The following is a 12,500-nucleotide window of genomic DNA, read 5'->3' as shown; positions in this document are numbered from 1 at the left end:
GTGTGTGTGTGTGCGCGTGTGTACGTGTGTGTTTGTACCTGTGTGTGTGTGTGTACGTGTGTGTGTGTGCGTGTGTACGTGTGTGTTTGCACCTGTGTGTGTGTGTACGTGTGTGTGTGTGTGTTCTTCATTCCATCAGTACTTATTTGTTTAATCAAGCAAAGAAAGAGTGAAATAATGAATAAAAGAATCTGTGTGTTCTGATTGGCCGACTTCCGCCACGCCCATTATTCTGTTTCTTGAAAATACTGTGAGATTCGATTTTTTAATGTATTTATTGCGAGGTGTCAGAAGGCCCAAGTAAATACTGCCCTATAGCGCCACCTCTGGTGCTGAAGTGTAAATGGACAAGACTGGTGTTTGATTTGATTTTCAGGTGCAGCTCTATTTAATTACTACACTTCATTATTAAAAACATTCACATATAAATAAATAAATAAACGCTGTGCTGTAGAATAAATGTTATATTACTAAAGTACATAGTGTGGAGAGAGAAATCCTCCTGAGGGGGCAATGACACCCAGAAACTCACCCGGTTATTGGATCCAGTGCGATTCCTCTGGGGTTGTGGAGGTCCAGCTCTACTACAGTCACACACATGTCCAGCTTCTCACTACACACAAAGATCCGGTCACTCACTCGATCCACAAAGTAGAAGTTTCCAGTGAGCCAGTCCATGGCCATATGTTCCACATCTCAAGGAGGTCAAGAGGAAAGAGGAGAAAACGGCAGGCTTTAGAGAACAAATGCATATTTATGAAGGACGAGGGCATTGTGTAACTTATCAGAGTGCTGCACTGAGCTGATTTAAGATTCCACTCAGCATCAAAATTAATGATTGCAAAGTTTGCACAAGCTGTTCAGTGTGGACAGAAAACTCCCAGCTCACATGATTCACACGATTCACACGGCTCACACGATTCACACAGCTCACATGGCTCACACAGCTCACATGATTCACACGATTCACACAGCTCACACGATTCACACGATTCACACGGCTCACACGATTCACACGGCTCACACGGCTCACACGGCTCACACGATTCACACAGCTCACACGGCTCACATGATTCACACGGCTCACATGATTCACACGGCTCACATGATTCACACAGCTCACATGATTCACACAGCTCACATGATTCACACAGCTCACACGGCTCACACGATTCACACGGCTCACACGATTCACACAGCTCACACGGCTCACATGATTCACACGGCTCACATGCTTCACACAGCTCACATGATTCACACAGCTCACACGGCTCACACGATTCACACGGCTCACACGATTCACACGGCTCACACGATTCACACAGCTCACACGGCTCACACGATTCACACGGCTCACACGATTCACACGGCTCACATGATTCACACAGCTCACACGGCTCACACGATTCACACGGCTCACACGATTCACACGGCTCACACGATTCACACAGCTCACACGGCTCACATGATTCACACGGCTCACACGGCTCACATGATTCACACAGCTCACATGATTCACACAGCTCACACGGCTCACACGATTCACACGGCTCACACGATTCACACAGCTCACACGGCTCACATGATTCACACGGCTCACATGATTCACACGGCTCACATGATTCACACAGCTCACATGCTTCACACAGCTCACACGGCTCACATGATTCACACGGCTCACATGATTCACACGGCTCACATGATTCACACGGCTCACATGATTCACACAGCTCACATGATTCACACAGCTCACACGGCTCACACGATTCACACGGCTCACACGGCTCACATGATTCACACGGCTCACATGATTCACACAGCTCACACGGCTCACATGATTCACACGGCTCACATGATTCACACAGCTCACATGATTCACACAGCTCACATGATTCACACAGCTCACATGATTCACACAGCTCACACGGCTCACACGATTCACACGGCTCACACGATTCACACAGCTCACACGGCTCACATGATTCACACGGCTCACATGATTCACACGGCTCACATGATTCACACAGCTCACATGATTCACACAGCTCACATGATTCACACAGCTCACACGGCTCACACGATTCACACGGCTCACACGATTCACACAGCTCACACGGCTCACATGATTCACATGGCTCACATGCTTCACACAGCTCACATGATTCACACAGCTCACACGGCTCACACGATTCACACGGCTCACACGATTCACACGGCTCACACGATTCACACGGCTCACACGATTCACACGGCTCACACGATTCACACGGCTCACACGATTCACACAGCTCACACGATTCACACAGCTCACACGATTCACACAGCTCACACGATTCACACGATTCACACAGCTCACACGGCTCACATGATTCACACGGCTCACATGATTCACACGGCTCACACGATTCACACAGCTCACATGATTCACACGGCTCACACGATTCACACAGCTCACACGATTCACACAGCTCACACGGCTCACATGATTCACACGGCTCACACGATTCACACAGCTCACATGATTCACACAGCTCACACTCACCTTCATCACATCACAGGCCTCCAGTTTCTAGCCCTCATTCCTCAAACCTAAAAACTAGAGCAGGGATTGTGAGCGACCGAGTCGCACCTCCACTGTCCTGAAGTCCCCCAGAACAACAACAACAACTAACAGCGACTCTAACAACTGCTCCTAATTATGATAATTACAGTAATAATAAGGGGGAGGTTTGGGTGATTAAAGCTCCTCAGGATGATTTCAGTAAATCTCTAAGTGCACCAGCTCCATCCTTCTGTGATTGGACTGTTACTGTAATTAGATTTCACTTAACCAGTCCACATTAAAGACGACTAATTAACAGCAGATTAAAGATTTCATGGTGCAGAAAAATACGAGGATGTGAAAAATTCTCCCTCAAAAAAATAAATCACACATTTTTAACCTTTCCAGAGATACGCTGAGTTTCGTCTGCTTATTAGTCTTCTAACACTGGTGTTGTTTATCTAATCAAGAACATTTTATACACTTAACATGTGTCAAAGTATTCAGAAACTGCAGGTGACTCTCAAACACACACACACACACACACACACACTGCTGGGTAAACACTCTACTCACTCTGCAGGCTCTGCGAGATCCTGATTTGTCGTTTTTCTGTTATTCTGTTAGTTAATTTGTTCAGTTCAGCGCACCACAGCTGCCCCGGTGAGATCCAGCACATCACTGAGTCCATACTAACAAAGTCCAGCGTCTGAATTTGGCCTGAAGGTGTGTGTGTCAGATTGCACACCAGCGATCCGTTCAGGTGAGTTACGAATACGGAAGAAAGGCTCGCTGTCAGGAGCAGCAGCGGCTGATCTCCAGGATCTGAAGAATAACGAAAGTGAAAACACATTAATGCGTAAAAATAACCACAACAAAGAAACCCTAGAAATGAGATGAATTTTAATATTGGATCTGATGTAGCTCTGCTGTACACGGCTGTCTCTGCTGTTGTTACTACGGAAACCGTACCATATCAGAACAAGTGCATTAATACAATGACATTGTGTGTTCCTTCTTCACCTCCACCACTGATCTGAGGTCAGAAACAGACAGTGTTTATTTAAGTTATTTAAGCAGACAGTGTAGTTTATTCGAGCTGATGTGATGGAGCTCATTAAAGCAGAGTGTATACATTAGATCAGATATCTGAGGACATACGAAGCAGAGCATCAGCTGTCAGTGTGTTTCTCCATCAACACAACAGTGACACAAAGCTTTAAACTCTTTCATGGCTAATAAACTGAAGAATGATCAATGTTGACATAAGGTACTTCAGTTACTGCTGCTTTTGTGAGAGGAAGTTTATGCACATGAGGCGTGATTAAGTGGCTATTTATTTCTGGCTCTGACAGTCAGTCTTCATCAGCATGAATGAGTGTTGATTGACTCTTCATTAGGTCTGTCCTTATTTCCCATCACACGCTGCATTTTAATTATTTTAAGCGTAACTGATTTAACAGGCGACCGTCTGAGAGCACACACACACACACACACACACACACACACACACACTCCTCCACAATCAGCTGCCTTCATTTCACCCAGACTGAACACTTAACTCTGATAAATCTGTGTTTTGCAGTGTGTGTGTCCTGAGCAAGTGGTGTTGCTTATGATGTGGTGTTGAGTACGATGTGGTGTTGAGTATGATGTGGTGTTGTGTATGATGTGGTGTTGTGTATGATGTGGTGTTGAGTATGATGTGGTGTTGTGTAAGATGTGGTGTTGAGTATGATGTGGTGTTGAGTACGATGTGGTGTTGTGTACGATGTGGTGTTGTGTACGGTGTGGTGTTGAGTACGGTGTGGTGTTGAGTATGATGTGGTGTTGTGTATGTTGTGGTGTTGTGTAAGATGTGGTGTTGAGTATGATGTGGTGTTGAGTATGATGTGGTGTTGAGTACGATGTGGTGTTGAGTACGATGTGGTGTTGTGTACGATGTGGTGTTGTGTACGGTGTGGTGTTGTGTACGGTGTGGTGTTGAGTATGATGTGGTGTTGAGTATGATGTGGTGTTGTGTATGATGTGGTGTTGTGTATAATGTGGTGTTGAGTATGATGTGGTATTGTGTATGATGTGGTGTTGTGTATGATGTGGTGTTGTGTAAGATGTGGTGTTGAGTATGATGTGGTGTTGTGTACGATGTGGTGTTGAGTATGATGTGGTGTTGAGTATGATGTGGTGTTGAGTATGATGTGGTATTGTGTATGATGTGGTGTTGTGTAAGATGTGGTGTTGAGTATGATGTGGTGTTGTGTAAGATGTGGTGTTGAGTATGATGTGGTGTTGAGTATGATGTGGTTTTGTGTATGATGTGGTGTTGTGTATGATGTGGTGTTGTGTAAGATGTGGTGTTGTGTAAGATGTGGTGTTGAGTACGATGTGGTGTTGAGTACGATGTGGTGTTGAGTATGATGTAGTGTTGAGTATGATGTGGTGTTGAGTATGATGTGGTGTTGAGTATGATGTGGTGTTGAGTATGATGTAGTGTTGAGTATGATGTAGTGTTGAGTATGATGTGGTGTTGAGTATGATGTGGTGTTGAGTATGATGTGGTGTTGAGTATGATGTGGTGTTGAGTATGATGTGGTGTTGAGTATGATGTGGTGTTGAGTATGATCGTCCTTACAGCCTGATGATGCTTTAACTTTCACTACGGTGTAAACTTTTGGGATCAACAGCCTTAATATTACATGTAGTCCAGCCAGTGGAGATGGAGCTGCATCGTAAACACCATAATCATTACTAATGACTGAGACAAACACCAAACATGGAGACACACATGAGACAAAGAGACACATGGAGACACACATGAGACTGAGACAAACACCAAACATGGAGACACACATGAGACAAAGAGACACATGGAGACACACATGAGACTGAGACAAACACCAAACATGGAGACACACGAGACAAAGAGACACATGGAGACACACATGAGACTGAGACAAACACCAAACATGGAGACACACATGAGACAAAGAGACACATGGAGACACACATGAGACTGAGACAAACACCAAACATGGAGACAACTTCTACACACAGCTACGTCTCTTTATTTAGTCTTGTGTTTCTCTCATAACTCTGAACAACCTGCTGCAGTTCAAACCGGTGTCCAGGTTCAGAGTTTTACTTTACAAACTAACTTGTAATGCTGATGATGATGAAGATGGAGGTGGTGATGACATTGATGAGGGTGGTGAGGGTGGTGATGGTGATGATGACGATGAGGGTGGTGGTGATAATGGTGATGATCATGGTGGTGGTGATGATGGTGGAGATGAAGACAATGCTGGTGGTGATGATGACGATGATGAGGATGGTGGTAATGATGAGGGTGGTGACGGTGATGATGACGATGAGGGTGATGATGATGATGGTGGAGATGACGATGATGATAATGGGTTCTGTCTTTGATGAGGAAGAATGCTCTCACCAGTTCTTGCTTTACAGGAACGTCTGTTTGCCTGGAGACTGAAACCATCCACACAGTCACACTGATATGAGCCCAGTGTGTTCACACACATCTGACTACACACACCATAAACCGCACACTCATCACGATCTGAAAAACACAACAATTAACACCTTAACATTAATCACCATACAATGACCTACACACACAAACTTATAGTATTATTTATTATGTTATTAGTATAGATCGTGTAATTAAGTCAGCGCCCCCTCCTGGTGAGGATCTATATCATCTCCACACTCTCTGGCTCCTGTTACACACTTTACATCCTCAGAGTAAGTCACAATGTGATTACACAATGTTGTTTATCTGCTAACACGTGAGTGACTCCCATCAGCAATGTTACCAGTGCTCTATGGTCTCTAAAGCACAGTGGAATTATAATACCAGTCAATCATCAGGATGTCAACAAATTCATAATTAACATCGTCTCTGTGATGGAACCTGAGCTGTGCTGAGCGGCATTCAGGCAGTGTTGGGGATATTAATACTGAACATCATCCTACATCCTAGGGTCAGAGAGAGTGAGACAGGAGTCAGAGAGAGTGTGTGAGAGAAAGTGAGTCAGTGTGTGAGAGGGAGAGTGAGTCAGTGTGTGTGAGAGAGAGTGAGTCAGTGTGTGTGAGAGAGAGACAGAGAAAGTGTGTGAGAGAGAGTGAGTCAGTGTGTGTGAGAGAGAGTGAGTCAGTGTGTGTGAGAGAGAGTGAGTCCGTGTGTGTGAGAGAGAGACAGAGAAAGTGTGTGAGAGAAACAGAGAGTGTGTGAGAGAGTGAGTCAGTGTGTGAGAGAGTCAGTGTCTGTGAGAGAGAGTCAGTGTGTGTGAGAGAGAGAGTCAGTGTGTGAGAGAGAGAGTGAGTCAGTGTGTGTGAGAGAGTCAGTGTGTGAGAGATAGAGAGTGAGTCAGTGTGTGTGAGAGAGCGTGAGTCAGTGTGTGTAAGAGAGAGTGAGTCAGTGTGTGAGAGAGTGAGTCAGTGTTTGAGAGAGAGAGTGAGTCAGTGTGTGTGAGAGAGAGTGAGTCAGTGTGTGTGAGAGAGAGACAGAGAGAGTGTGTGAAAGAGAGTGTCAGTGTGTGAGAGAGTGAGTCAGTGTGTGAGAGAGAGAGACAGAGAGAGTGTGTGAGAGAGAGTGAGTCAGTGTGTGTGAGAGAGAGACAGAGAGAGTGAGTCAGTGTGTGAGAGAGTGAGTCAGTGTGTGAGAGAGTGAGTCAGTGTGTGTGAGAGAGAGTCAGTGTGTGTGAGAGAGAGTCAGTGTGTGAGAGAGAGTGAGTCAGTGTGTGTGAGAGAGAGACAGAGAGAGTGTGTGAGAGAGAGTGAGTCAGTGTGTGAGAGAGTGAGTCAGTGTTTGAGAGAGAGAGTGAGTCAGTGTGTGTGAGAGAGAGACAGAGAAAGTGTGTGAGAGAGACAGAGAGTGTGTGAGAGAGTGAGTCAGTGTGTGAGAGAGAGAGTCAGTGTGTGTGAGAGAGAGTCAGTGTGTGTGAGAGAGAGTGAGTCAGTGTGTGTGAGAGAGAGACAGAGAGAGTGTGTGAGAGAGAGTGAGTCAGTGTGTGAGAGAGAGTGAGTCAGTGTGTGAGAGAGAGTGAGTCAGTGTGTGAGAGAGTGAGTCAGTGTGTGAGAGAGTGAGTCAGTGTGTGAGAGAGAGTGAGTCAGTGTGTGAGAGAGTGAGTCAGTGTGTGAGAGAGAGTGAGTCAGTGTGTGAGAGAGAGTGAGTCAGTGTGTGAGAGAGTGAGTCAGTGTGTGAGAGAGTGAGTCAGTGTGTGTGAGAGTGAGTCAGTGTGTGAGAGAGAGTATATTAACAGAACACACACATCAAAACATCTACACTAAGCTACAAGAGTAAAGACATGATACAGTTGTGGGTTTGTAGACAGTTAACAGCAGAACAAAGTGGGTCAGTTTACCTGCTGAAATTAATTACAACTGAATATAATCAGTGCTTCAGCAACACTGTTCTCTAACAGTCACCCCAATAAAGCTCACTTCAGTTTGGCCTTTTTTAATAGAGAGACAGAGAGAGAGAGGGACTGAGAGGAGTGTGTGTGTATGTGTGTGTGTGTGTGTGTATGTGTGTGTGTGTGTGTGTGTATGTGAATGATTCAGTGATCAGCAGAAGTGTAAATGTGTACAGACAGAGAGGAGGCTGCTGCTGTACAGAGACACGTCACTTTTCACTAATCACCATCAGATCAAAGCTGAACTTCAGCACCGACAGCAGAAAGACCAGTCGGGTTTGTCACGGAACACGTAACAATAGGTTTTACCCACACGTCCTCTTCAGCTGTGTGTGTGTGTGTGTGTGTGTGTGTGTGTGTGTGTGTGTTTACCTCTGCACGTCCTCCCATTGTCTTCCAGCTCCAGTCCATCTTCACAGTAACACACGGCACCGGTCTTCATCCTCACACACCCAAACTCACACTGCAGTTCTCTACAGTTCTTCATCATCTCTAAAACACACACACACACACACACACACACACACACGTCTTCAATATGAAAAAATAAAAACATAAGTGTGACTATTTAATCCAGATCAATTTGCTCTGTGAACTGTTCACAGTCCTCATGATGGTGAAGGGTTTAGACTAAAGTCTAGCGGATGTTAAAGCTGCTTACACACTGTGTTATACGTATAATCCCACGAGACACGGCTGCAGGCAGATGATGACATACTGCTGTTTTAATACAAAAAAAAAGCTTCGTCTGCAGTTTGAAAAATAGTTGGAAAAAGTTTCAAGAGATAGAACTAATTAGATCAAAGGTCAGAGGGTAAAGTGAGATAAAACAAAAATGTGTGGGAATATTACACCATCACATCACAGCATAACATCCACCTGCATACCCATCACACACACACTGCTCATATAGTGACGATTCTCCTCATCACCAAAGTTACACACTCCTGCAAAGCTAATCTAGCAAGCATGCTAGGCTAGTTTGTTAGCTGATGCTAGCCAGGACTGGTTATAGTGTTGTTATGGTTACAGTGTACATGGTTTTATATCAGTTATAACAGTTATAACTGCTGCATGTATAGATGCTCATCCTGCACAAAGGCCTTCCAGTGATGAGTGAAATAAGATTCAAACTTAAACAGTTGTGAATAAAAAATGAATGGAATCAAATCCCTGTGTGTGTGTGTGTGTGTGTGTGTGTGTGTGTGCGTGTGTGTGTGTGTGTGTGCTGATTAAACAAAAGCACTTTATTCACCATTTGTATTGTAATATGGGAATTTATGAAGCACTAAGTGATGAACGCTCGTGCTCAGGACTATAAATCTGATGCTTATGGCTTGCTATTGACAGTAACCTTGAGCTGGAGGGAGATCTTTTGTGAAATGCATCAAAGGAAACACACTAAAATGCCACTTAAACTTAAAGTGCTGAATCACACACTCGTAATGTGGGAGCGTCTGTTTTATGTCCCTTTAACATGGAGAAGTGCCATTGTTCTACTGTGTGAAAGGTTAAAAAAGTGCTCGCTGTACTAAACACTAAAGAACATTTTAGCAGCTATTAAACATCTGCATTTTATAGTAACTGCCCTTAATGAAGTGCACTGAGAAACTGCTAACTGGAGAAGATGAAGGTTTTTTTAGAAAGCAGTTATTACACAATGTACATGTAAACAATAAGGGGCGGAGCCTAGGTTTAACTAATTTTATACTATATTAACACCAGTATGTTTCGGGTGTGGTGTAGAGGAGTGTGGTGTAGTCATGTGTGGTGTAGAGGGGTGTGGTGTAGAGGAGGAGTGTGGTGTAGTCAGGTGTGGTGTAGAGGAGGAGTTTCTTGTAGTCAGGTGTGGTGTATCAGGTGTGTTGTAGAGGGGTGTGGTGTAGAGGAGGAGTGTGGTGTAGAGGGGTGTGGTGTAGAGGGGGAGTGTGGTGTAGTCAGGTGTAGTGTAGAGGAGGAGTGTGGTGTAGAGGAGGAGTGTGGTGTAGAGGGGTGTGGTGTAGAGGGGGAGTGTGGTGTAGAGGTATGTGGTGTAGAGGAGGAGTGTGGTGTAGAGGGGTGTGGTGTAGAGGGGGAGTGTGGTGTAGTCAGGTGTGGTGTAGAGGAGGAGTGTGGTGTAGAGGAGGAGTGTGGTGTAGAGGGGTGTGGTGTAGAGGGGGAGTGTGGTGTAAAGGTGTGTGGTGTAGAGGAGGAGTGTGGTGTAGAGGAGGAGTGTGGTGTAGTCAGGTGTGGTGTAGAGGGGTGTGGTGTAGAGGAGGAGTGTGGTGTAGAGGAGGAGTGTGGTGTAGAGGAGGAGTGTGGTGGAGTGTGGTGTAGTCAGGTGTGGTATAGAGAAGGAGTGGGGTGTAGAGGGGGAGTGTGGTGTAGAGGGGTGTGGTGTAGAGGGGGAGTGTGGTGTAGAGGAGGAGTGTGGTGTAGAGGGGTGTGGTGTAGAGGAGGAGTGTGGTGTGGAGGAGTGTGGTGTAGTCGGGTGTGGTGTAGAGGAGTGTGGTGTAGAGGAGTGTTGTGTAGTTGGGTGTGGTGTAGTCGGGTATTGTGTAGTCGAGTATGGTGTAGAAGAGTGTGGTGTAGAGGAGTGTGGTGTAGTCAGGTATTGTGTAGTCAGGTATGGTGTAGAGGAGTGTGGTGTAGTCGGGTGTGGTGTAGTCGAGTGTGGTGTAGTCGGGTATTGTGTAGAGGAGTGTGGTGTAGAGGAGTGTGGTGTAGTCGGGTATTGTGTAGAGGAGTGTGGTGTAGAGGAGTGTGGTGTAGTAAGGTGTAGTGTAGTCAGGTATTATGTAGTCGGGTGTGGTGTAGTCGGGTGTGGTGTAGTCGGGTGTGGTGTAGTGGACACCTCTATTACCTGATATCTTGTGGCTAGTTGTTGTGAACATTAGTCATGCTAACTACCACTGAATCTGCCCCAGAGAGGAGCAGTGAGGAGTTTACACCTGCCCCATTACTCTGTGTGCTTGCTGCTCTCAGCCAATCAGAACACAGCAGTGTGATGGAGGCTCTGCTCTGACCTGCAGCTCCACTAAAGACAGCAGGATTAATGGTGATGAAAGATGAAGAAATAACGAGTGAGAATCTTCATCACACTGTACATCAGGTCTCCTCTTCACTCTCTCCATCTCTCCTTCACTCATCCTTTCTTTCCATCATCTCCTTCTTCATGTTGCTTTCTTACTCTTTCTGTCCCTCTGTGTCTCTCTCTCACATTTCTCTCTCTTCTGTTGTACTGAACACATTATGGGATGTGACACAAAGACTACTTTTAGTTGATCTAAATATAGACACTGTGTTCTCACTTTGCCCTGTGAGTGGAGCTGAAGTTCTCTCTCAGGAGAACCTCACAGTGTTCACACCACACACAGCAAGCAGGGACGCTATGAATCAGAGTTTCACCATCTTCACCACCACCACCACCACCACCACCATCATCATTCATTTCCCTGTGAGTGGAGCTGAAGTTCTCTCTCAGGAGATCCTCACAGTGTTCACACCACACACAGCAAGCAGGGACGCTATGAATCAGAGCGCCATCATCATCACCACCATCACCATCATTACCACCACCACCACTCATCATTCATTACCACCAGAATCATCATCATCACCATAACCATCATCATCATCATCTTCACCATCACCACCATCTTCACCACCACCACCATTACCATCACCATCATCATCATCATCATTTATTACCACCACCATCATCACCTCCTCCACCATCACCATCATCATTCATCACCCTGTGAGTGGAGCTGAAGTTCTCTCTCAGGAGAACCTCACACTGTTCACACCATCATTATCATCATCACCACCATCATTTATCACCACCACCATCATCATCGCCATCATTCATTTCCCTGTGAGTGGAGCTGAAGTTCTCTCTCAGGAGAACCTCACAGTGTTCACACCACACACAGCAAGCAGGGACGCTATGAATCAGAGCGCCATCATCATCACCACCATCACCATCATTACCACCACCACCACTCATCATTCATTACCACCAGAATCATCATCATCACCATAACCATCATCATCATCATCTTCACCACCACCACCATTACCATCACCATCATCATCATCATCATTTTTTACCACCACCATCATCACCTCCTCCACCATCACCATCACCATCATCATTCATCGCCCTGTGAGTGGAGCTGAAGTTCTCTCTCAGGAGAACCTCACAGTGTTCACACCACACACAGCAAGCAGGGACGCTATGAATCAGAGTTTCACCATCTTCACCACCACCACCATCATCATCATCACCACCATCATCATCACCATCATTCATTTCCCTGTGAGTGGAGCTGAAGTTCTCTCTCAGGAGAACCTCACACTGTTCACACCACACACAGCAAGCAGGGATGCTATGAATCAGAGTTTCACCATCTTCACCACCACCACCACCACCATCATCACCATCATCATTCATTTCCCTGTGAGTGGAGCTGAAGTTCTCTCTCAGGAGATCCTCACAGTGTTCACACCACACACAGCAAGCAGGGACGCTATGAATCAGAGCG

At 45.6% G+C, this 12,500-nt stretch overlaps 1 protein-coding gene across 1 annotated transcript in view; it reads right to left on the bottom strand.

Moving 5' to 3' along the window:
• LOC132838870 (low-density lipoprotein receptor-related protein 1B-like) overlaps positions 1 to 12,500 on the bottom strand; it is a 209,091-nt gene that overhangs the window by 155,956 nt on the left and 40,635 nt on the right. Inside the window, exons 4-7 of the mRNA XM_060859502.1 lie at positions 8,347 to 8,466; positions 5,988 to 6,116; positions 3,119 to 3,367; positions 533 to 695 (exon numbers count right to left, since the gene is read on the bottom strand). Of these exons, the coding sequence (XP_060715485.1) occupies positions 533 to 695; positions 3,119 to 3,367; positions 5,988 to 6,116; positions 8,347 to 8,466 (661 nt within the window). The remainder of the gene's footprint in view (positions 1 to 532; positions 696 to 3,118; positions 3,368 to 5,987; positions 6,117 to 8,346; positions 8,467 to 12,500) is intronic.

The sequence above is a fragment of the Tachysurus vachellii genome, chromosome 23 (assembly GCF_030014155.1).
Source record: "Tachysurus vachellii isolate PV-2020 chromosome 23, HZAU_Pvac_v1, whole genome shotgun sequence".
NCBI lineage: Eukaryota > Metazoa > Chordata > Actinopteri > Siluriformes > Bagridae > Tachysurus > Tachysurus vachellii.
Note: the sequence above shows the minus strand (reverse complement) of the source record. Positions and strands in the feature narration are given on the sequence as shown.